Source organism: Mauremys reevesii, linkage group 1 (assembly GCF_016161935.1).
Source record: "Mauremys reevesii isolate NIE-2019 linkage group 1, ASM1616193v1, whole genome shotgun sequence".
In the NCBI taxonomy this organism is placed as follows: Eukaryota; Metazoa; Chordata; order Testudines; family Geoemydidae; genus Mauremys; species Mauremys reevesii.
Genome location: NC_052623.1, coordinates 136,196,319 through 136,223,124, shown reverse-complemented (window position 1 = coordinate 136,223,124; position 26,806 = coordinate 136,196,319). Strand labels below are relative to the sequence as shown.

At 42.5% G+C, this 26,806-nt stretch overlaps 1 protein-coding gene across 8 annotated transcripts in view; it reads left to right on the top strand.

Annotated features, from left to right (window-relative positions):
* ARHGAP6 (Rho GTPase activating protein 6) overlaps nt 1-25,360 on the top strand; it is a 485,299-nt gene extending 459,939 nt beyond the window's left edge. For all 8 annotated transcript variants that reach the window (XM_039497447.1, XM_039497455.1, XM_039497473.1 and 5 more), the window contains 4 exons: nt 9,462-9,559; nt 20,843-21,105; nt 22,435-22,515; nt 23,227-25,360. In XM_039497447.1, the coding sequence (XP_039353381.1) occupies nt 9,462-9,559; nt 20,843-21,105; nt 22,435-22,515; nt 23,227-23,954 (1,170 nt within the window). In that variant the 3' untranslated portion in view covers nt 23,955-25,360. The remainder of the gene's footprint in view (nt 1-9,461; nt 9,560-20,842; nt 21,106-22,434; nt 22,516-23,226) is intronic.
* The last annotated feature ends 1,446 nt before the right edge of the window (nt 25,361-26,806 follow it).

Below are 26,806 nucleotides of genomic sequence, written 5' to 3'. Positions count from 1 at the left end.
AAATTCCTTTGTCTGAGCCAGGAGGGGAAAGAGAAACCTTTAGCCACTTCAAGGATTGGTGCCAGCCCCTAACCCCACATTGACTTGAGGAGAGACAGGTCTGAGGGGTGCTCTTAGTAGGGTGACTGTTTGGACAGAAGGGGTGCAGCATAAGCCTATTGGTTCTTAGGCATCCAATGGGAGAAGTTATAAGTAAGGCTGTGGGTTTGTCACGGAAGTCACGGATCCCGTGACCTCCATGAATTCTGCAGTGGCCGGTGAGCCTGGCTCAGGGGCAGCTCAGGCAGTCTCGGGCCACCCCACCCCAGAGTTTGGCGGTGGGTGGGGGCAGGTTGGGGCACGGGACAGGGTGAGGCGGGCTCTGGGCGGCACTTAACTGGGGGGCTCCCTGGAAGTGACAACATCCCCCTTTCTCAGCTGCTAGGTGGAGACGTGGCTGCCTCCGACTGTAGGCAACACCCCTGCAGCTCCCATTGGCCGCGGTTCCCGGCCAATGGGAGCTGCGAAGCCAGCACTCGGGGTGGAGGCAGTGCGCAGAGCTGCCTGGCCACGCCTCCGCCTAGCAGCTAAGCAAGGGGGATGTTGCTGCTTCCATGGAGCCCCCCAGGTAAGCACTGCCCAGAGCCTGTCTCACCCCGTCCTATGCCCCAACACCCTGCCCCCTCCCACACCCACTCTCTGCTGCGGGGGGAGAGGCACGGAACCAGGTAGGGAGCCTGCCGGCCTCCCCCTCCCCAGCACCAGTGGGGTTCCCAGGCTGAGCACCATGTCATCCCCCACCCCCAGCACTCAGGCTGCTCTCCCCCAGCGCCGCCCCCTCCCCCCCCAGTTTTAGTCAGGGGTATATAGTAAAAGTCATGGACAGGTCACGGGCTGTGAATTTTTGTTTACTGCCCGTGGTCTGTCCATGACTTTTACTAAAAATACCCATGATTCAAATGTAGCCTTAGTTATAAGCCCTTCTCTCTGCCCAAGGGCACCATTCTGGGCTGTAAAGAAAAGCTTGGATTACAAAGAAAGGATGACCTGCACTGGACAAGTTATTGCTGCATAGTTCCCAGATGTGTTACTTAATAAAGTTGTGGCCTAGTTAAATCACATTCCTGGCATCTTGTCTTTCTTCCTATGGTCTACAAAACTATCACTCAGTTTAGTATGATTTATGATCTTGGCTTAAGAGAGCCTCTGGGCTGGAATAACAGGCTAGTGCAGGTCTGAATTGTCAGTGGTATCCTTCCTTCATTTTAAGGAGACTAAATTCACACAAATGTCATGAAGAAAAAGAAAACTTTTTTAAGTCTTAGAAAGGTAAGAATAGTTGTGTGTTCTGTTTTGTTTTGTTTTCCATTATAAGTAGCAGCATTCATTGCACTGCTGGTGATCAGTTCTCAAAACAGGAAGACAAAAGAAAGGGACCTGTAATGATAGAGCATAGATGGGAGCTGGAGAGAAGATAGGAAAACCTGTAATGTGGTAGCATAGGTTTGAGGAATGTAACACAATGTGGAACATACTGCAGGGCAGGACATAGCTGGGGAGAGAAGGGCATGAGAAAGTGAGAGTGAACACTGCTTGCCAGGTCCAATAACAGCATCAGATGAGCTGCTCTGTCTTTCTCATACTGTACTTCCTTCCATTACATCCTGTGCATTATTTTTTATTCTTGTTCCAGTGAAACATTCAGCCATTTGTTTTTCTTTTGCTTTTACAGTTCAGGAACATTTCTGGTATATTTTTCCTTCTAGGGAAAAAAATGATGGAGCTGTGCTCCTGTGAGAGCTGCTGCTTGCTTGGAGCAGTGCTGGCAATAATGATTTTGTTACAGCAAGTTTACATAAAACAAATGTTGAAGTATTATTATTTTTGTTTCGCTGAACGAACATTTTATGGAACAGCCACATTTCAGCACATTACCCTCTAGGCACACATTCAGATTTTTAATGTGGAAAGGGTGGGGTTTAGGGATTGACTAACCTACATGTGGACTCTTTTAATTGTGACAGTTTTATTCCTTTATCTCTTCAGTGCTAGCATTTTTATCTGAAGGTTAAACTCAGTGCAGGGAAAACAGAAATAATTTTATTTTGTTTTCTGGAGTAGCTTTTCCGCTTTTGGAGTGAGATTAAAGTCTGTGCATCTGAATGCCAGACTAGATGGATAGCTGGATGCAGGGGGAAACTATACCTACCCAAATGTTCTTTATATGACTAAAGTATATTGGTTTGAAACATTCTGAAATGTACAGCACACAAGCATCTCTGGAGATTTTGCTCTTCCCAGGGTTTAACATACAGAGTGGTTTGTTGTTTTCTTGTGCCGGTTTTCAGGAATGAAACTACGTTCCATGTCAGTAGTTGTTTTTAAGTATAGTAGTGTCAAACGTCTTCTATTTATTGTTTCATAGGAGCACCGTGGGTCTATATTCATTTTGTTAATGTCACTATTGGGGTTCAATTAAATGTTTTTTTGTTCTCTGTGAAATTAGCACACTGCATCCTTTGCAAAGTTGCTGGGAAACAGACCTGTAAAAATGTATTTGTAGCAGAACTCTGATGATTCCCAATCAGGCAGCAGCAAATTGTTAGCCAAACCCCAGGGAGTGGGGGAATGCCAGGACTGCTGTTTATAGTTATTGTTTGACATTTGTACTACTTTCAAATTGAGAAACAGCTGGACTAGAGTATGCAGCCACAGTATATAACATACAGAGCATTACTGCCAGGGTGATTTTTTTGGTTTGTTTTGTTTTTTTTAACACTATGACTGGCTTCAGCATTGAGAGTGGAGCAAGGTTAGTGAAATAAAATCTAATAGAAACAATGTGATATTTGGCCCAGACCACAGACTTCAGAATGGTTTTGAGTTATTTCTGGGTCAAAAAGATCTGTTTGTCAGAAGGAACCCAGATAATTATGAACTGCTTAGATTTCTAAAATAGATTCCAGCAATTCAGATTAATACCAGCAATCTAAAGTGAATTTACTATAATAGAGATATTCCTACCACCATTCCAGGCTCAATTGTGCATTTATTTTGGTTCCCAAATTCCCTTTGATTACAGTGGTATTTAGAGGTGCAGTTATATAGGATAGGGTCCTATAAAAAGATAGCTCCCTAACTAAGGCCCCCATCATGCAACTGGATCCCAGTAGGTGGACTCATATACCCACATCATGTCCCATTGACTCCATTGGAGTTCTGCATGGGTGCAGGAGTCCAGGCTGCCAAGTGTCATGCATTTAGCGCCCCCGATACACATTCCTGCATCTCAGGTGAATTCTGACATACCTAGCTCAGCTGCAGCGAGGCAGCAGGCATTTGCCTGCAGTTCCCAGTTTTCATTGATAGAGGCCACTACGGCACTCACTGAGCAGGCAGCCAGCCACCATTTCTCCATGGCAGTGGTTTTCAAACTTTTTTTCTGGGGACCCAGTTGAAGAAAATTGTTGATGCCCATGACCCAACGGAGCTGGGGATAAGGGGTTTGGGGTGTGGGAGGGGCTCAGGGCTGGGGTGCAGAGGTGAGGGCAGCGGGGTGGGGCTGGGAATGAAGGGTTCAGGGTGTGGCAGGGGGCTCTGGGCTGGGGCAGGGGGTTGGGGTGTAGGAGCAGGTCAGGGCTCTGAGCTGGGGGTGCAGGCTTGGGGTGGGGCCAGGGATGAGCGGTTTGGGGTGCAGGAAGGGGTTCCAGATGTGGGGAGGGCTCAGGACTGGGGCAAGGGGTTGGGGCGCAGACTTACCTCCAGTGGCTCCTGGTCAGCGGCGCAGCCGGGGTGCAGAGGCAGGCTTCCCGCCTGTCCTGGCACTGCGGACTGCACTTCGCCCCAGAAGCGGGCAGCAGCAGGTCCGACTCTTAGGCAGAGGCACACAAGCAGATTTGTGCGACTCTTGCCCACAGGCACTGCCCCACCCCCACTCCCGTTCCCACTGGCCGGTTCCCACGGTTTGAAAAACACTGCTCCATGGTCCTCCTGCTAGATCTAAGTCAGGAATGAGCAGCTGGGAGACAGCACAAGATGAGACCTCATAACAGCTCCAGGGTTCCTCAGCTACACCATTCCTAGCTAACTGTAGAGCCCCTACCACCATGTATCTTGTATTCTGACAGTCCTCTGCCCTCCTGGAACCCTAGCACCCACCTACCTCCCAGCAGCCACCAGCATTATCAACAGCCCCAGCAACCTCACAGCTTCCGTTTCTGCGCATTCCCACCACCACTGCCAAGTTTTGTGCAGCTCCATGACCTACCCTCAGCAGGTTGTATGCAATTCATTCACTCATATGCAAATGAATTACATTTGCATAAAATGTTATACATGAAGAAAAACAAAACTTGGGTGTTATGAGAAGTCCACCAGCCTAAATCCAGTTGCAGGATCAAGGCTTAAGTTGCTTCATTCACCTTTTTTTAAATTCTACATACATTATGTAGCTGGCTGTTTTCATTTTATAGATTTTTCTTCCCATAAATCTATTAGAGTTTTCAGGGAATTGTTTAGTTTTATATTTGTAAGGAAAAATGTTGACACTTCAAACTTTTTTTTATTTTGGCCAAAGTCGTGTTTACTGAATATTTTTATGATTAGCAACTTGATGTTACTTACTCAATGTAGTATGCAGGAGGAAGCAAACACTGCTTTCCCCTAAAATTTTCTTTAGAATCAAATCTATTGTTCACAAAGGCCACATAAATTGAGAGGTCACAAGGCTAGGTTATGGCAGTAGGATTCCAAAAGGGCACTCCAGTAGAAAAAGATTGATTATTTAAGGACTGATAAACAAACACCCAAAATGTAAGCAAAAGAGAAAATTGTGCATGGACATGCACAATTATTATAAAGATTTTATATCTATTTTAATTAATGAGCATTTATTTATCTCCAATTACCGGTATTTCCTTTGTTGTTCAAGCTTGTGCCCATTGCATTTATAAATATTAAAGTTTTATGACAATTACTACATAGTCCAAAGAAATACAAATGATGTCTCTCCAAATACTTCCCCAAACACCCCCTCATCCCCAAGGAATCTATTAGGAATCCTATTCGTATTTCCCAGTAAATGCCTGGGAGAACAAATGAACTGTGCAACTTGACCTGAACATCATTTGATTGTTAACTCTGACAAACTGAGGCCAGAAACAGACTGCATAGTTTACTGAGGGTATGTTTACATTGCAATTAGACACCCACAGCCAGCCCATGACAGCTGACTTGGGCTTACAGGGCTCGGGCTAAGAGACTGTTTAACAGTGGTGTAGATGGTCGGGCTTGGGATGGAACCTGAGCTCTGGGACACCCCAACCCCCTGCTGGGTCCTAGAGCCAAGTCTCCAGCCTGAGCCTGAACATCTACACCACAAGTAAACAGCCCCTTAGCCCGAGCTCCGCGAGCCCAAGTCCACTAGCACAGGCCAGCTGCCCGTCTTTCATTGTAGCCATCCCCTGAGACTGTTCTGCTTCCAGATCCACCCATCACGAACAAACCAGACATGGTTAGTTCAGGTTCCTCAGGTGATTTCTCTGTTACAGCATTGCATGGAGAGCAATGAATTATCTGATGTAATTTGGACCCAACACATTTAAAGTTTGGTAGATAAAACTTCAGTATGTAAATTGCACCTGGAAAACACACTGGCAGCCAGTGCAGATCCTTGAGTACTAGTGCAACATGCTCCCAGTGAGCAAACCCTTGCTACCTCCTCAAGACAAGTTGCCATATTCTGCAGCAGTTAAAGTTGCCAAGTGGTTTTAAGGTTGAGCTCCATGTAGAGTGCATTGGAATAATTCAGTTGGGAGGTGATAGGTCATGTGTCTCTATGGCGAGATCCAAGTCCAAAAGAAGATGGCACAGCCTCTTAACTATCCTTAAAGAGAAAAAAGCCTTTAGGAAAGATGTGGATAAAGTGGAGAGAGTCCAGAGGAGAGCAACAAAAGTAATAAAAGGTTTAGAAACCTTGACCTTTGAGGAAAGGTTAAAAATACTGAGCATGCTTAGTTTTGAGAAAAGAATACTGAGGTCTTCAAGTATGTTAAGAGCTGTTATAAAGAGGACAGTGATCAGTTGTTCCCCAGGCTCACTGAAGGTAGTACAGGAAGTAATGGGCGTCAGCAAGGGAGATTTACATTAGATATTAGGAAAATCTTTCTAACTGGAAGGGTAGTTAAGCTCTGGAATTGGCTTCCAAGAGAGGTTATGGAATTCCTGTCATTGGAGATTTAAGAAAAGGTTGGACAAACACCTCAGAGAGGTGGTCTAAGTTTACTTGGTCTTGCCTCAGTGCAGGGGCAGTATAAGGTTCCTTCCAGCACTACATTTCTATGATTCTGTAAACTCAGTCTTGACCAGATAGACTGTCACCCAGCTTACCATCATCCAAGCCACAGTCTTAGTTATGTGCTGTGTAAGATGGTCAACAACTGCCCTGGCTAGGTTTGATGAAACGGAGAGAGAGTCGGCTATCATTCACAAACATGAGACAGAAATATTCAGATCCTCACCCTATCTGCTCCTGCAAATGCTGAACAGAAGGGAGGGAGAGAAGAGAATCGTATGGCACCACATGTGGGACGACCTTGTGGGTAGATAAGCAGCCAGACGATATTATCCTGTGTATCATTTGAACAAGAGCCATTCCAAAACAAGGCCTAGCTTTCTCTGCTAACAACTCTGGCTGTTCCAGCAGCGCTTCATGGTCAGCTGTATCAAAGGCACCCAAAAGATACTGTATAATAAAATGGATGCTTAAAGTCTGGCTCTTGGACTGAGATTTTCAAAGGACCTAAGGCATAACATAAGAACGGCCGTACCGGGTCAGACCAAAGGTCCATCTAGCCCAGTATCTGTCTACCGACAGTGGCCAATGCCAGGTGCCCCAGAGGGAGTGAACCTAACAGGCAATGATCAAGTGATCTCTCTCCTGCCATCCATATCCACCCTCTGACGAACAGAGGCTAGGGACACCATTCTTACCCATCCTGGCTAATAGCCATTTATGGACTTAACCTCCATGAATTTATCCAGTTCTCTTTTAAGCAGAGTTAGGTGCACAGTTCCCAAGGCCTAGGCACCACTTAAGTCCCACTTTTGCCCTGTGGCATTTGTGCCCCTGAGTGAAAGTTGGACACCTAACTTCTTTAGGCCCCTTTGATAATCCAGATTTAGGCGCCTAAATAAATGGCCTGATTTTCAAAAGTACTTAGCACTGAGCAGCTCCCATTGAAATTAAGTAATTGGATAACTGAACAGAATCGGGCCCACTGGACGCCAGCCTACCCAAGAAGCAAGCTGGTTTTCAACTTCAAAGAATGTGCTGCAACCAGGTCCTGGCCCTCACTGCAAACATTGAGGCAGGATTCCAACGAAACTCAAGACTGGTACGGCCTTCATCGATCAGTCAGCAGCATTTGACAGAGCCTAGAAGGAAGGTCTGCTACTGAAACTGGCCAATGTGATCCCCTGCATGCAGATTCACAGGCTGCTGAACTGCATGCTTAGCAACTGAAGGATGTGCATATACCTCATAGGTTAAATAGGCTAGCACCAGGCTCTGTACATGCTCCGACACTCTTCAGTGTATACACAAGCAATATGCCTGAAACAATAGTGCAGAAGTTTGTATATGCTGATGATTTGCACTCGCAACTCAGCCCCATATCTGTAAAGAACTTGAAGTGACCCTTACATCTGACATTAAGATCATGGAGGAGTACTTCCAAAAGTGGCAGCTGAGACCAAATTCAGGCAAATCAGTAGTCTCTGCTTTCCACTTAGACAATAGAATTGCACAAAACACTCTGTTTTGTTGTGAAACTGTGTGTTATGACCCAAAGCCAATCTATCTCAGTATCATTCTTGACCACACACTGACCTTTCATGACCACCTCAGAAAATAGCCTCTAAAGTGAAGACTCGCATCAACATTATTCAGAAGTTAGCGGGAACAAGTTGGGGATCAACTGCCCCAGTGCTATGAACATTGGTCTTGGCCTTTCTTTAATCAGTTACAGAGTACTGTGCATCGGTGTGGGCAAGAAGCTGCCATACCCAACTTGTGGGTAAGCAGCTGAATCAGACCATGATAATCATCATGAGAACTTTAAAATCAGCACCTCTACTGTGGCTATCTCTATTAGCAAACATCAAATCTCCAGCTATCCATTGAGCTATAGCCATAGCATGAGAACTTAAACGTGCCAAAGATTACCCAGTACTTCCTATTCAGGCAGTTATGGATAACATACCCTAACAATGCCTGAAATTGAAAAATACACTATGGACCATGTGACCACCTCATGTCTCTGGATCTGGCCAGGGAATGGCAAAGTGTGTGCACATCATCTACCATTCTAAACAAGTACATTACAGATGCCCCCGGGGTTATGCAAACCCGACATATGCAAATCCTCACTTATGGAAGAAGTTCCGTAAGCTAGAAATAGGAGGGTTTTTTTGTTTTGTTCTTTTGCGTAATGGTCGGGTATATGTTTCCGACTTACGCAAAATTCAAGTTACGCAAGGCGTTCCAGAACGGAACGCTTGCGTAAGTCGGGGAGCATCTGTACTACTGACCCAACAAGCCGCCCTCCCGGTTTTGACCTGCCATGCAGAATTTGGACCACACTGAACTGCATCCAAACAAACCATAGAAGATGCAGCCACTTGATGCTGAAGTGGAAAATCAAAGACTCCCCTTCGTGTGACTACGGTGAGAATATCCAAACCATTGAACACATCATAATGCAGTGTCACAAATATGGATTCAAAGGTGAATTGGATGATATCCACAATGTCACAGAGGAGGCCTTGAAATGACTTATGGACCTAGACCTGCATCTATGGAATGTTGCTCTGTAGATGCCACGCATGCATGCACGCGCGAGAGAGAAAGCAAGTGCAAGCCTGGACAAGTGTGGAGATACAACAACCATGTTCTCATTTCTAAACAAAAGGGGATTGGGAAATATATAAGAAAAACACCCTAGAATACTCTGTCCTTCCAGTGTAGAATTTCACATTTAGTTTTCCGGGTTCTAAAAGAAAAGAAATCCAGTTATTTGTTTGGGGATTTTATAAGCTCCACTGGCTTTTTCAGTGGAAATGTGAGTTCTTTAGACCAGAGCTTTGGAGCTGTACTACCACAAGTAGTTCTTTTGAAATCCATAGGTGTTGTCCAGACCTGTACTGGAAACCAATGGGATACTTGATAGTGGTCACTTAACACTGACATACAAGATGGTTTTTAGTCCTATATACATCTGGCTGTTATATATATTTTCTCTTATGTATGAGTATATGTATGCATAGTTATTATATCAACTTATATATACACAGTGTTTTATATAATTGTGCACAATTTATTTTCATGCACAAGTCTCATGTTTTAAAATGGGCATAATAAAAAATTTAAATACACTGTAGGATATTCTTCTGCAACTAACTTCTTAATGTTGTTTTCATTGTAGGTTCCCCCTGACCTACAGAATGAAGTGCTAATTAGTTTGTTAGAGACTGACCCAGATGTTGTGGACTATTTGCTGAGAAGGAAAGCTTCCCAGTCATCGTGAGTAATGTTTTTTTTTCATGATCTCTGTTCCTGCTGGGAATTTTCATTTTCCATTGGAAGTGTTCAAAAGATTCTAGTTTTCCTCAGTTCTTGTGTATTCTCTGAAGGAGTCAGAGAGTGCTCCCTATGACATTGACTCTGCCAAAGAAATTACGCCTCTTCAACATTGTTTTCTAAAGACAAAACTTTACTGTTTATAAGAAAGGTTTGTGTACTGCTGCAGAGAACATACCATTAGGTGTACATAAATATATTCAGTGCACTATAGCCTAGTAACCCACTGGTACATGTCTTGTGTTTGTTGTGGTCTTGTGCTTTTGGTAACACAACACATATATTACACTATCATTGACATATACCCTGCAGTGCCTTAACAGAATCATGGCTAGCAGTTTGACCAGTCTGTTGCCGTCTTCCTATCATACACATTCATAAGCTTCCAAAGTAGACATGACATTGCTAACACTCTGATTGCTATAATAGAAAGTGTATTGACAATGGATGGACAGATCTAGCGGTGTGTTCAATGAAAGGCATGAAGGGGAAGAAAAAAAAACAACCCTGCCAGTCACCAGAGCAAATATGGTACACAAAATATTCATATTCTTCTCTGTTAAATACATGATCTATTCCTGCCTATACCCATGTGCCTTGATGCTATAACTTTATATATTTGGAATAGTGAGACTGCCAGCTTTCTAATAGGATTCCTTCTAGCCCTAGTAGGTCCCAGGATGTCAGACCTTAAAATCATAACATTGTTATTTATGGTAAAGCTATTTAAGATAATTTTTTAGGAGTTTCCTAGATTGAAAACTATTTGGGACAGGATGGACTGTATCTTGTGGATGTGGAAAGTGCCTAGCACATTGTGGTTGCTTCCAGAATAAATAGTAAGTTTCTAAAATCCACCAGCAATGATTTTTCTGTGGTGTCATACGGTCACATCATTTCAAATGTATGCCAATGTATGCCTTTATGTTGGACCTCACCCTCTATGGTATATAGCAGAGATCGGCAACCTTTCAGAAGTGGTGTGCCGAAACTTCATTTATTCACTCTAATTTAAGGTTTTGCGTGCCAGTCATACATTTTAACATTTTTAGAAGGTCTCTTTCTATAAGTCTATAATATGTAACTAAACTATTGTTGTATGTAAAGTAAAAAAGGCTTTAAAATGTTTAAGAAGATTCATTTAAAATTAAATTAAAATGCAGAGCCCCCCAGACTGGTGGCCAGGACCCGGACAGTGTGAGTGCCACTGTAAGTCAGCTTGCGTGCCGCCTTCGGCACCTGTGCCATAGGTTGCCTACCCCTGGTATATAGAGATGTATGATTGTGTTCACGTATGGATACATGTTCTGATTTATCATAGACTTAAGTTACAAACGTTGTGCATGTGAAGGTTTATTCTTAAACCCTTCACTGAATACTCTAAAAGTTTATTGATCTTTCCTTGCACATCCTTATTTTTTAGCCAACATGCACACATGCAGGGGACAGTGGATATCTTGTGCAAATCACAAGTTCCTCCTCCCACCCCTCACTGAAAGGTTTTCAGTGACATTAGGAGATAATAGGTGCAGTACTACCTGTTTGTTGTACTTTAATATGTCTCTGAGAATAGAAATGTTTCGTCATTTTTCTTTTACTGGCTACGAACTGATTTATGAGACTCACTTTTCTTTGCTATTTATGTTGATGCAAGTATGTTTTCAGCAGTGATTGGAAACTTTTGGGTAAGAATTTGACTAAGAGATCAGAAGGAATATTGGCTCACTGTTAATGCAAGGGATGTGCTGTTTTTACGGGATGGGTATGTTACAGAAAATAATTTCCATTTAAAGACGTGGGAGCATTTTTTTGGCCACATATATCTTGGTTACTTTTCCTGTGAGAAGAGGGAGGCAGTAGAGAACAAGGGAGATGTCTACATAGATTTAATCAAAATGAGCCTCCAAAATATAACCACATTCCTTAATGGATTTTGCTGACCGTGTACTTGAGTATGGATTTCAGTTTGGACCCATGGGATGGAAAACTTTACATATTCCTCAATAATTCAATAGACAAGCTCCATCCTCAAAGAAATTAATTGTTCTCACACACTATGCTATGAAACCAACTTCAACATTTTATTCGCATGCAAATTATCCTGAGGCTACTACAACTGGTGCGTGCACTCGACCAGCCTTCCACATCTATGTTTTTAATGCCACTGAAAAATTTCTTGACTCTGTTTTAGCCATAACATAGCTCCTCCTCGAAGGCAGACAAAACAGAGTTTCCTTATTTTCAACTTCTCTTAAGAGTTGAGAATCTTGTATGAAACATCAGGGAAAGGTAATAGGGTTGGGCATTGAGAAGTGCTAATTACTATTAACATTGCACTAATTACCACATCGGATGTTGTGAATAATTTTCCTGACATTTTTGTACTTTGCAGTAATGACAATGAATCTTCGGGGTCTCCAGCTGCAAAGTGAACCAAATCTAAATGACCTCTAAATAAAAATAGTTCCTTAAGACCATTTATGGTTTACCATGTTTAAGTAGTCATCATAGAGTAAAAATATTTGAAAACGATACATATTTTGTTTGAAGTTCTCTTTAGATAATGGTTTTTAATAGGACTATCAATTAATCACAGTTAACTTACGCAATTAATTCAAAAAAATTAATCACGATTGAAAAAATTAATTGCGTGAATCACAGTTTTAATCGCATTGTTAAACAATAGAATACCAATTGAAACTTATTACATATTTTTGGATGTTTTTCTACATTTTCAAATATATTGATGTCAATTACAACATAGAATACAAAGTGTAGACTGCTCACTCTATATTATAAACAAAAGAAACAGTATTTTTCAGTTCACCTCATACAAGTACTGTAGTGCAATCTTTTTATCATGAAAGTGCAACTTACAAATGTAGATTTTTTGTTGTTACATAACTGCACTCAAAAACAAAACAATGCACAACTTTAGAGCTTACAAGTTCACCCAGTCCTACTTCTCGTTCAGCCAATTGCTAAGACAAACACGTTTGTTTACATTTACGGAAGAGAATGCTACCCACTTAATTTTACAATGTCACCAGAAAGTGAGAATAGGCATTTGCATAGCACTTTTGTAGCTGGCATTGCAAGGTATTTACATGCCAGATATGCTAAACATTCGTATGCCCCTTCATGCTTCGGCCACCATTCTGATGACACTTGTTAAAAAAAAATGTGTTAATTAAATTTGTGACTGAACTCCTTGGGGGAGAATTGTATGTCTCCGGCTCTATTTTACCTGCATTCTGCCAGATATTTCATGTTATAGTAGTCTCGGATGATGACTCAGCACATGTTGTTCATTTTAAGAACACTTTCACTGCAGATTTGACAAAACGCAAAGAAGGTACTAATGTGAGATTTCTAAAGATAGCTCTAGCTCTCGAACCAAGCTTTAAGAATCTGAAGTGCCTTCCAAAATCTGAGAGGGATGAGGTGTGGCGCATGCTTTCAGAAGTCTTAAAAGAGCAACACTCCGATGTGGAAACTACAGAACCCGAACCTCCAAAAGAAAAAATCATCCTTCTGCTGGTGGCATCTGACTCAGATGATGAAAATGAACAGGCGTCGGTCTGCACTGCTTTGGATTGTTATCGAGCAGAACCCGTCAACATGGACACATGTCCTCTGGAATGGTGATTGAAGCATGAAGTGACATGTGAATCTTTAGCGCATATGACATGTATATATCTTGCGACGCCGGCTACAACAGTGCCATGAGAATACCTGTTCTCACTTTCAGATGACATTATGAACAAGAAGTGGGCAGCATTATCTCCTGCAAATGTAAACAAAGTTGTTTGTCTGAGCGATTGGCTGAACAAGAAATAGGACTGAGCGGACTTGTAGGCACTAAAATTTTACCTTTTTCTATTTTTGAATGCAGTTATTTTTTGTACATTTGTAAGTTCAACTTTCATGATAAAGAAATTGCACTACAGTACCTGTATTAGGTGAACTGAAAAGTATTATTCCTTTTGTTTTTTACAGTGCAAATATTTGTAATACAAATAAATGTAAAGTGAGCACTGTACATTTTGTATTCTGTATTGTAATTGAAATCAATATATTTGAAAATGTAGAAAACATCCAAAAATACTTAAATGGTATTCTATTATTGTTTAACAGTACGATTAATCGCGATTAATTTTTTTAATTGCTTGACAGCCCTAGTTTTTAATCAATACTAATCTGTGACATAGAGGTGAAAGGTTGCATGTTAAGTAATACAATCCCTCTCCAACTGGAATTGGAATATAGATTTCCCTATAATACTTAGAGATTGTAGTCTCTATTTTATTCTATATACATTTTTATACTGCACTCATCACTGTAATATCTCAGTGCCTTGAAGTAGTGCATTAAGCCGTATGACTACATATCGTCACCTGATGTTTGTTCTGTCATCCTCTCCCCAAAGAAAGAGGCATGTGCAGTGGAGTGTCTTGTTTTCATAGTGTGTATCTTTCTATCTGTTGCTATGTGTTTATATTAGAAAAGACAAGGTCAAAGAACTGTGCCTTGCATTTGCAGTAGAAAATGGTGAGGTTTGTGATGATTTTTAGTTCTTGGGGGAGTTCATTCCAGTCTCAGATGCTGCTACACCATTGCACTATATAAGAGTTGCTTCTTGCAAGAGAGAATGATGATTATTCTTTTTTGGAAGCCTTAAAATATTGAGAGAGAGAGAGAGAGAGAGAGACTCCTTGCTCAGACCAGCATGCTGTCTAGATTTTTATGTTTTTATGGCCCTTGATTCCAGTGGGAAGATGGGAATGGATCCTGAGTAGAATGATTCAGTAGTAGTAGTAGTATTTATAATGCAGCCATCCTAGCAGTATCTGGGTGACATTACATAAATTTAGGACATCAGTTCCCTCAAGGAAATGAACAAGGCTCCTTAATGGCATTTCATGTTTGCTCTGGAACCTGAAATGGTATTTTTGAACTAGTCTCTAATAGATAAGCTTAGTGAATTTTCAAAGCTTGGGATCTGATGCCAGTAGTGTCATTGTTTTAGCACATCTTCTACTTTGTGCTTTATGGCATGGTTTGTTATGATTCATTTTTCTTATTCTTTCCTTCACCTAGTTCATAACCTGTAGAGGATATTTTTACAGGGATTCCCATTACTCATCCTCCTTTAATGATACAGATTCTTCTTACTATCTCTTTATTACCCCATACTCTACCTTTCTTTCATATAGTGTACCTATGTCATACTCATTTTGCATGTTTTTCTTTAAAAGGCTTTCTTAGAATGAAACAAAGAAAAGAAAAATCTGTTTGAAACATCAGGCATGAAAGCATATGATCGTTTAATTACTTATCATATGTGACAATGTGTTTTTCCTGTTAATTTAACTTTAAGAACTGTAATATATCCAAGATTGCAATGTTAGAGAGAAGCTAATACAGCAGGGACCATTAAAATTTTGCTAATTACCACAGGCAGTAGTTAAATTCATCAAAGTATTTTATGGTTTCTTCTTCGACTGATGGTCCCTATTGTATTTCACTGAGGGTTTACACATGCACACCATGCATCTGGAGCCGGAGATTTTTAAAGTACTAGTGTCCGTTCATCCATGCATGCACTCTTGGCTTGCCTCATGGTTTTGTCCGAGATGATAAAGGGCAGGGTGGACTGACTGCATCTCCAGTTCCTTCTCACCACTGTATGGTCTAGGTTGGAACTACTAGAGTCCTCTTGCATGTGACGCACTTTAAAAATATACAATTGTACAGTTACTTTTAATGGTTTTATGGTAGGTTTTAGTAGTTTGCTATTTTAAGATTAGGATGGGGGTTCCTTTTTGGGGAGTTTTGTTCCCTATGAACACCCCCCTCTTTTGCCCTCTGTACCCATGTGTGGATACTGGATTATGCCGAAAACCCCAAGCTCTAAAATCTGTGCCTCCTGCCTGTGTTCCGTCTCTGTCAGAGATGAACATCAACCCTGCTTCTACTGCTTGGGAGACGCCCACATTTCATCCAGATGCAGTACCTGCCAGTCCTTCCCCAGCCATACCCAAGAAGGCTGAACTCTCCATCTCTGAAAGCACCTAATGGAAGTCACCATGAGATCTCATTTGGACCCTGTCTGGGCAATCCCCCGTACATCAGTTTGAGGCTGCCAGGAGTGCGCCTTAAACTACGGAATCCAAGGTCAGCACCAGCCGTACCACCGCTATGGACCCAATGCTGGGGCCTAGTCAGGAGGTAAGGAAGCATGCGTGTAGCATAGCAATAAGTCTTCTCCTAAGCCTACAAAAGGAGAGAGTCCTTCCACGAGTTCCAGTCATGGGGACGGAGTGCACCCTAAAGCTCACAAACACGAAAAGAAGCCGCATAAATTGACAGATCCACTGGCACTGAGTGTAGACCCCTGCACACACACTCAACATTGGCATCTCTCAGAGCTAGAGAGTCATCCAGTCTCTCAGAGCTAGAGAGTCATCCATTGCTGCTGAAAAAGTGCCCTTGACTCCGGGAAAGTTGGGGGAAAGCACCAGAGCCCCAGGAAGCATTTTCCCTGGGAGAGCCAAGGTCCCCATGTCTTCTGGAGCCTCTACTTCCAGGGAGACATTATTTCCAGGACAAGACATGCTACATCAGAGGCACTCCTCATCACCCTGCTTTGGCAGTGTACATACCTCTGCTGGCTCCAGTGGTACTGCTGATGGAACTGGTCTCCAAGTTACATCTTCGGTGGACTCAGATGAGAGTCAGTGATTATCCATCCCTTCCCACCACTACAAGTACCAACAGAGGCCGCCTACATCATGGCAGTATCCTTCACTCCACCCGCCATGGAGCCACCGGTTTCCTGCACCGTGGGACCCTCCAGATCCGTAATACTGGCCCTATGGGGGATCCTGGCCCTTCCATCCCTATGGGGGATCCTGGCCCTGGCCCTGGCCCTAGCCCTTCCATGGGGGAGGCTTTGCCTATTTCACCGTCTTGGGTGCCTTCAAGTAGATGCTCGAGTCCTGTAATGGAAGATGAACCACCCAGTCTGATTCCAATAGTACCACCGGAACAGGAAAGATTCCTGTTGTCCTGACTTGATATGGCAGTGGCTTCGAGTCCCCACCATCTCCTGCTGACTGCCACCAATTCCAGGATCTCCTGTGTAGAATGGCTGGAGAGATTCACACTCCCCTGGAGGAGCTCAGCATAAGCTGCTGGATATACTTCACTCATCGATGCCAGGCAGAGTAGTTCTACCAATCAGGGATGCCATCCTTGAGCCAGCTTGCATGATTTAGCATACACTAGCAATATGTACGCCTACTCCAAAGGGGGGTGGGGAGATACTGTGTACCTGGCCAGGGGTCTGAGTTTCTTTTCTCACACCCCCTCCAATTCATTTGTGATCCAGGCAGCGATAGAATGGGCTAGGCAACAGCATCCACGCTCTGCCCCATCTGACCGGCAGGGCAAGCAACTGGACCTTTTAGGCCACAAAGTCTTCTCTTCAGCCAGCCTTCAATTCAGGATTTCAAATTATCTGACATTACATGTCAAATATGATTTCCTGAACTACAGCAAATTGTGGGACTTTGCTGAGAAACTCCCACAAAAGAACCAAGCCTGTTTCTAGGCAGTAATTGAGGAGGAGAAGCTGGTAGTGAGCAGGGCCGGCTCCAAGCACCAGCGAAGGAAGCAGGTGCTTGAGGCAGCCAATACAAAGGGGTGGCAGTCCGTCCAGTATCGGGGCGGTACCTCCAGGTCTTTGGCAGGAATTCGGCGGCGGGTCCCTCAGTCCCTCTCTTTCTCTTTGAGTTGCCACCGAAGTGCTGCCGAAGAGGAAGAGAGGGAGTGAAGGGCCCACCGCCGCATTGCTGCTGAAGAATGAAACGGCACGATTGAGCTGCTGCTGATCAGCTTTTTTTTTTCCCCCCACCCGGGGCAGCAGAAAAGCTGGAGCTGGCCCTGGTAGTGAGGACCTCACTCCAATCAGCAATAGATGCCTCATCATGCTCATTGGCCATGGGCATTGTCATGAGGAGGGAGTGGTGGCTCACAAAATACCACTGAAGACTTCCTTTTTGATGAATCCCATCTTTTCAACCAGAAAACGGACAATTCCCTCCACAGCCTCAAGGATTTGAGAGCTACACTCCATTCCTTGGGTATTTACATACCAGCACCAAAACGTAAGTTCATCTGCTAATAGCCCACACAGCGTTACAGAACCTCCCAGTTTTTCCATCAATGGCCTTACAGACCACCAAGGAAGAGTGAGAAGACTCAAATATCTCATTTTCCAGGACCACCCTCACAATCTTCCTCCTCCCAGATGCAACCCCCACAGAAGAGATATTTCTGAGGAACCCTAGAGACCCGTCAACCACCTTGCCTGCTGCCATACCACCACCCCACCTCCTTCGGGGATGGGTTAGCACTCTTTTTTTACCAGCTTGGAGTGCAATAACAATGGACAAGCAGGTGCTAAATGTTCTCCATTGTGGCTATACGATTGAGTTTATTATGCTGCCTCGTCCACAACCCCTTCCCCAATCCTTCCTTAAGGACCACTCTCACAGCAGCATCCTCACCCTGGAGGTGGACTCCATATTACAAAGAGGGGCAATAGCGTGGGTTCCTCTGGACTATCAAGGGAGGGTTCTATTCAACTTACTTCCTGATACCCAAAAAAGAAGGGCGTGGAGACCAATCCAGAATCTCCATCATCTCAATTGCTTCATCCGCAAACCCAAGTCTTGTATAGTCACCTTAGCAGCCATCATCCCATCATTAGAAGAAAACGTGGTTTACGGCTTTCGATATCCAGGACATTTATTTTCACAAAGACATCCATCTGGCCCACAGACAGTTCCTGAGGTTCACGGTAGTCCATCAGCCCTTTCAATACAGGGTCCAGCCATTTGAACTCACCCCTGCTCCAGCATCAACGTTGAAAAATCAACTTTGGACCCCAGACAGTCCCTAGACTTCATCAGAATTGCAAGACATGCCCTCAAGCAGCAGGAAAGAGCCACCTAGGTGTTCCTACCATTCCAAGTGGAACTGCTTAGCCTTCTGGGCCCAACAGAAAGTCCTTTCCCCAGAAGTGGAGATTCCCCTTCTTTTGGATTACCTCCTGTCCTTGAGGCATTGGGTCTCACCCTCAAGTCTCTCAAGGTCCACCTAGCAGCTATTAGCACCTTCCACCCCACCATGGGAAGACACTCTGTATTTACACACCTATTGACTGCTTGGTTTTGGAAAGGCCTTATCAGAACCTTCCCACCCATACAACCTATCGCCCCCCAAGTGGGCTCTTAACCTAATTCTGTTGATACTAATGAAACCGTCCTTTGAGCCACTGGCTTTGTGTTCTATGTCCCTCCTTTCCATGAAAGTTGCCTTCCTTGTGGCGAAGGTAGGTGAACTTGGGGGCATGATGGTGGACCCTCCTTTCACTACTTTCTGTAAGGATAAAGTTTCCCTGTGCCTGCATCCCAAGTTTCTGTCAAAGGTCTTATCCCAGTTTCATCTGAACCAACCCATCCACTTACCAGCTTTCTTTCTGAAGACTCAGACCTCGGAAGAGGAATGACGACTTCACTCCCTCTACGTCCGTCAGGCCTTGGCTTTCTACCTGCAGAGAACAAGACCAATCAAGAAATCTTTTAAATTGTCTATTGCAATAGCTGAGAGTATTAAGTGGCAGGCAGTCTCTTCACAGAGAATCTCCAAGGGAATTTCGGGGTGTATTACACTCTATCAGTTGTCGGGACTGCCTCCTCCTGCCCTTTCCGCCCCTCCTCCACCCTCCTCCCCGGTGAGGGCCCATTCCACGAGAGCCCAGCCTTTGACCACGGCCACCCGCCATGATGTGTGATCCCTATCTGTATTCCACTTCCTGCCCCCCTTCCCATCTGCTGCGTATCTCTTCGATTTACAGTGGAGAAGAAACTGGAGACGTGGGGTCGGTCCGCCCTGCCCTTTATCACATCAGACAAAACCAGGAGGCAAGAAAAGGACTCATGCATGGACCAACAGACCCTACTACTGTGAAAATCTCCAGTTCCAGATGCATGGTGTGCACGTGTAAACCCTCAGTGGAATACACATAGGGACCACACATCTCAAAGAACCTCCAGTTCAAGTAGATAACCTCCTCATTTCACAATCTAAGTATAGAGAGTGCTACAACTACATAAGTGAAAGTAAATACTGGAGTTCAGTAAACATCCACTTACTAATGGAATCATTTTAGGTGAAACAGATCTGGAAGTTTTGTTTTTAAGAATATGAAGTAGTTTGCTATTTGTTTATAGCATAGTATATAGAACATGGTTCAAGGTATTTTACAAATCATATTTTTAAACTGTTTTTAATAAATCAGTGGAAGCTGAAAATTAAATTTCTACCCCCAAAGTGTTCTGCATTCTTTATTTGTCCATACGTTGGTTTAGTGTAGGGTTGTTCTGGCCTGCAATCATTTTCTTTTAATTTTGAAAAATAATCCTTTAAGAACTAATTTGGAAAGTAATAGCACATGTAAATAGCATATGTACATAATTACATAATGTAAATAACAGATACTAGAAGGGCTAGAAGGATTTTTTTTTAAAGTGAAAATATGGACCTTTCCAAACGTGACAGTTTCCATTTAAATAAGTCTTTATCAGGGACTCTATCAAGAAGAGATAGAATAAAACAAAGATCATTCAAGGTAAGACATTATATGACGCTCACATATAACTAAAGTTATGTTCTCACATCATTTGTTTTCTTCCCCCCCTCGTTGTTTCTTGTGTTACCTTGCCATAGCTAATTGGATGTATAACCCGTCTTTTCCCAGATCTTACTTTAATTAGACCCTAATCCAGCAAACATTTTAATATGTGCATAGTCCCACATGCTTCATGTTAAGCATAAGTGTTTCAGAATCAGGGCAAAATGGTCCAGGTAACATAAGGAATCTATTCAGTGTGTTTCTTTTTCAGAGGTGAGCTGTACAGTTTTTTGGTTTTGGTTTAAATTTCAACATCCATTGAAGTTTATTGGCCTCTGCTGGCCATTTTGTGGCAAGTTTTAATCCCTTAAATTTGTGGCAAAGTCTCCTCTGTATTGCTTGTAAAGTGTTTTCATTTCAGCAGCTATGACCATATCCTTTCTTTATGTTGTCAAAATGCAGCTTTATCTAATGGACTCAGAATACTGTACCTTAACAAATGTTTGTTTATCAAATTCTGTCAGAAGCCCTGAGATGCTGCGATCAGAAGGTTCATACTCTATGGGAGGGAGACATTCTTCCACGGACTCCAACAAAGCCTCAAGCGGAGATGTCTCCCCTTATGACAACAACTCACCGGTACTGTCTGAACGGTCGCTGATGGCAATGCAAGAAGATGTTGCCCTCAGTTCAGATAAGCTGTACAAGGTACCTGAACAATACATGTTGGTTGGCCATTTGCAATCTAAATCAAGAGAGAATTCGCCTGGATCATGGGCTGGGAAAGGTAAAGTAGGACCTGCACATATTTATTTTTCTCACTGAATGCTGTCTGTTTCAGATGCTGTTTATAAGGACATGTTGTGTGTTGTTTCTCCCCCTTGTGGCAGAATCGCTTCCTCCTCTTCAGACCTACTTATCCAGCAGTGTAATTTCCCTCGCTGTACTTGAGCCGTGATAGAAATTGGATCCATATAGGATCCTGTGGATCCTTCCCCACCACATAATGGAGGATTCACTATTTGTTGACCTTTTCGATATGTGAGAGCATGGCGCTTGTGCAGCTAGAATGGTAAAGAGTATTATGCTTCAAGAGTAATATAATGGAGCAATAGATTACTTTTATAATGAACAGCTGGCATCTTCCCTTCCAAGTTGGGCCATAAGGCTCTGCTCCTCAACCCATGTTGTGAGCTCTGCTGGCTGCCCCCATACCATTGTGCTGCATTTGTGCTCATTAGAGTGTAGCATTTCCCAAACTCTTGAAAGTTGAAGCCACCATTTAAGAAAGTAAAACTCATCACACATCGCTCTTCAATCCTGCCATGCTAGCAGAACAATGTGGGGAACCTTGCACTGCCACTGTCCTTCTCATCTTCCTAGGGGTGTTCCCCACACTTGGTTACAGTGCAGGCCTTGTCTTACTGCTTGTTTCTGTAACCAGATGGCACCCCGAGCTGTAACAATTAAATACTTTCAAGTTATAAATTCCATTCGATTGATTATTTCTGTGAAGGACTACAGCTCATGCTCCAGTAGTGGTATGCTGCCAGCACTCCAGAAGACTTTTCACATCAAAATTGCTGAGTACTTAATGGGTAAATTGAGGAAATATAGTGATTTGGGGCATTATTTTCAAAGGTCTATAGACACCTAAAAATGCAGACAGGAGGCCAGATGAATTTTCAAAACGCACCTAAACAGGTTAGGTGCCTAGCTCCCATTGAAATCAATGGGAGTTTGATGCCCCTAATTCATTTAGACACTTTTTAAAAATCCCACTAGGCATTATCTGCGTCTTTAGGCCTCCCCAACTCCTGGTTGCTGGGAGGGCTTTGTCACACACTTAAGGAAGGCCCCAGTCCTACAGTGGGTTCCATGCAAGCTCATGGGTCTTCTCCATAGTTAGCTCATTGCAGGATTTGAGCCTAAATGATTAAGAACAAGATCTGGCTCTTTGTCTCTGGTGTACAGGAAATCCAGCTTATCAGTATGTTTGCTCTTTATCTTGTGCTGCTGGATAAAGTTTTACCTTTAATTTATTTATTGTTCCAGTCATGTGTTTCTATTCAGTGCTTATAAGGGATCATTTCATGTTCTTTTACTTCTTCTGTAGATGTTCCAGAGGATCATTTCAATATCTGGGGCACCTGGCATTCAACACTGAAATGTGGCTCCAAAGATCCAGGAATGACAGGTATGACATTTCTTTGATACTTTTTAGGCCCCAATCTGACAAAGGCTTAAACATGTTCATATGCACTATGAACTGAAGCCAATAGAACTATTCATGGTACATAAAATTAAACATGTGCATGCATGTTTATAAGATCAATGGCCTTCATTTGTTTGCTTTTAAATGGTGAATATTCATTCTAGACACATCTTTAGGGGTTTTTAAACAATTCCTCTGCTTCCCATTTTGTTTTTTTACTTTACTATTTTACGAATCTATCAGGTAAAGAGAGGCACAATACTTATACAAATATGGCAGCATTGAAAAATGAGCCACAAGATAAGGTAATAGAAATTCATCTCCTTTAAAGCAGAACAATAGAATTGAAAGGCAGTGTATGCTAGTGGCTTAAGCACAGCCCTTGGAGGCAGGGAACCTGAATTCTAATCCTGACTCCACTACTAACACCTTGTATACCATGGGCAAATCACTTAACTCCCTGTCCTCAGTTTTTCTTCCATCTGTACCTCCTTACCTCCCAGGAATGTTGTATAATAGTTATATGGCATTATGTCAGTGCTAAGTATTAAAGTCACCAACTTTATATAACAGGTACAGTTCAGAGAATACAGGTCCAACACCAACCTTGCCAATAGGATGCAACAAGTCAGTGGTAACTTGTAAAATGTCAGTGTGTCATACTGATGTTCTCTGTCTCATTCTGGTCCTCAGGTTCATATGGAAACATTTATGAAAGCAGCTCGTTGCGACCTGGACGGTGCTCTCTTTCCCAAGGGAACCTATCATTGAATTGGCCTCGGTGGCAGGGTAGTGCCACAGAATTGGACAACGGAAAGCAAATAATCCGAAGGAGTCAGACTACTGCTGCCATTCCTGAATGTAGGCCTCATCCTCCAGTGTCTCGTGTTTGCAGTACTTCGCAAATTGAAGGTGGCAGGAGGAATTCAGACCAGTCCAATTCAAGGTCTGAGCGGCATTTGACTTTCAGTAGTGCAGAGGACCTTACAGAGCATGACTCAAATGTGGGTTGTTTGCCAAGAACAGCTAAACCTTCGTACCTGAGACAAGAAGATATAAGTAGAAAGGAGAGGCCACCACCCCCATATCCTGGCCCAAAAAAACAAACTTCTGCATTGTCCCAGCGACCAACTGTCTCTTCAACAGTGCACTCATTGTGGAGACTTCAAAGACCAGAAAAAAGTTCAGGGACCACAGCAGCAGGAGGACCAGCAGCTGAATCAACTGGCCAATCCACCTCCAGTCAGCAGTGGCAGGCCTCACAGAACAAAGTGGGTAACACCAATTCCACTCCAGCCAATAATCAGAACAATAAAAATGTATCAGAGCCAGACTGGCATGATTGGCAAAGAGAGCGGTGGCAAATTTGGGAGCTTTTATCAGCTGATAACCCAGATGCCCTCCCCGAAACCCTTGTATGATCAGACTCGTACAGAGAACTGCCCTCCAAGCCTACGCTTCTCTTGAATAGGGAAAGAATAGTGACATTAGAAAACTTTTTGTTTTATACCAAGTAAATTTCATTTTTTAAAAACTTTGTTCACTTTAAATCTTTAATAGCACTGTCAAGCAGTCCATTTACAAATGCAGTATGTTCCTGTTTCATAGCAAGCTTTTAAGAGAGAAAAATGAGATGAACATTTCAGTCTAACAACTTTGTATGCATAAACTGTGTGTAAGATAAAACTATTGCTTTGGTGTTGCTAAGGTGTATTTATATGTCTGCAGTTTTGATGATTGTATAGTCTGGGTTATGTATGATAATCATATATTATGTGTTCGTATAAAAATGACAATCAGGACTGCCTTTAAAAAAAAAAAATCACTGCACTTACTTATGTTACCATAATATGCGTTGGAATTCTCTAGAAAGTGCACAAGCTGGTTTCTGTGCTTTTAAACAATTTGTTAATGGGAGAAATGTCCTTCTGTTCACTGCCTATAAAAAACACTAAAATAGAATGAAACATGAAAAGCCATATATTTTATAAGGGTAATAGTAAGCTAGGGGGGAAATTATTTACCAAATATTTTTTTCTTATAAATATAAGTTTGTGAACAAAATTAAAATTTGATACAATGCTATAAAAGAATATATTTTTGTTTAGATTCCGTTAGGAAGCAGTTCAGCTAATCAATCAAGAGTAAGGTTGTGCCTAAACCAAACTAACAGATTTAGTGCAAAAATTTACCCTCCCATTCTAGATCAACTACAATCTTATATATACAGTATATAATATATAATATATATTTATAGGTGTATGATTTTATATATTGTTTTAAAACAATGAACTGGAATCCAAATTTTAAAAAATAAATAAATAAGGCATGTAATAGAAAGAAATATGGCTTTTCCTTTTAAACAACAGAAAACAAAGCAATCGAAGTAAGCATTTACATGTATTTTCATAAAGGTGTCACATGCAGTGTTTTAGAAATGAATATGACATTTGGAGAAGTTCACAGCTTTTTGTATAAATATTGTGCCAAAATTTGGGGAAATGTTTTTTCTTCAATAACTATATGTTACATTGTTAAATGTTGCTGTTACACAAGTTCTGGTGTTATTAAACTGCAAAAATGTTTATGACCAGCAGGTGGCAATGTACTTCAGTATTTTAAGAGGATTTTTTTTTCACATAAGGGAAAATATATCATATAAAAAAATTTTTATAAAACATGCTAGTCTTAATTTTAATGAAGCTGAAGACTTATTCAATGATGTTGTCTTGAAGTTCTATCTTGTGCCATAATGATGGAATAAAAAGCTAAGCAAAAGCATTGCAGTATTTTTTGCTCTTTTGTTGTAATAATGGTTGTAATAAAACCCCACAAATGTCAATGATTTGTATTATTATTATTATTATTATTATTGGGTAAAAATTTCAAAAGCACCTAAGTTACTTAGGAGCATTTTCAAAGGTGACTTAGTCTCATTGAAAATCAATAGGACTTGGTTCCTACATGCATGAGGGTATGCCTACACAGCCACTAGACACTTTGGCTGGCCCATGCTGGCGGACTCAGGCTCACAGGGCCTGGGCTGCAGGACTGTTTCGTTGCTGTGTAGACTTCTGGCTCAGGCTGGAGCCTGAGCTCTAGGATCCTGTGAAGTGAGAGCATCCTAGAGCTTGGGCTTCTGAGTCCGGAAGTCTATACAGCTCTGAAACAGCCCTGCAGCCCAAGCTCTTCAAGCCCAAATTGGCCGGCATGGGCCAGCCACGCGTTTTTCTTTGCTGTGTAGACATACCTGTAGGCTTCTAAGTCAGAACATAACTCTGGCTTAACTCAGTGTAACTAAACAGATTTATGCAAGGTTTAAGCAGGTTCAAGAACATCTGTAAATGAGGTTTATAAGATTATAACAAGATCAATTTTAAAATATTTCGTTAAAGCAGTGCAACTTTTCTAATGTTGATCAGGTCTAACTATAGTTTTTAGGTACTAACTTTAGGCACCCAAGTTTGAAAGCTTTGGGCCATTAATATAAAGCAGGGGTCGGCAACCTCTGGCACGTGGCTTGCCAGGGTAAGCACCCTGGCGGGCCAGGCCAGTTTGTTTACCTGCCGCGTCCACAAGTTCGGCCGATCGTGGCTCCCACTCGCCGCGGTTCGCCGCTCCAGGCCAGTGGGGGCTGCGGCAAGTGACGCGGGCCGAGGGATGTGCTGGCTGCTCCAGGGTTTGCTCCTGGTCCCAGTCAAGAAAATGGGAAAACATCCATTGTCTTCATTGGGTCTTGACTTTGGGCTTTTTCTTACACACATACGTAAAACTAAGCAACCAATCAAAGCACACCCTATGATGCTGAAATTGAAAAAGATAACCATGATTTTTTTTATTTTGTTCTAGAATCTTGTGTTCCAGCAGCTGCTCAACTAGTGTCCACATGGCACAAAAACATGTCTGTAATATTCACTTCTGAGTCAGTAGTTTGAGTCCAGCCCAGGTCATTAGCCACTCAAAGTTATCATCTGATGGATGGGTTGGTGCTCTTTGGGAAAAGGGTTGATAGCCACGGTCACCTTTAGCAATGAACTGGCTTCTCTCTTGTAAAGGGGCATCCGACCTGATCAGGGTTAAGACATGTAAGTGGTGTGGGGCTATCCCCACTGTTGATCCTAATAATACCTTGCTCTTGTATAGCACTTTTTATTGGTAGTTTTCAAAGTGCCTGCCTTCATGCAGGTGCATATTCCCAATGAAATGAATAGAAATATCTACCAGAGTAAAGGTAAGCAAAATTTGATCCACTGGAGATACCTAAATGACTGCA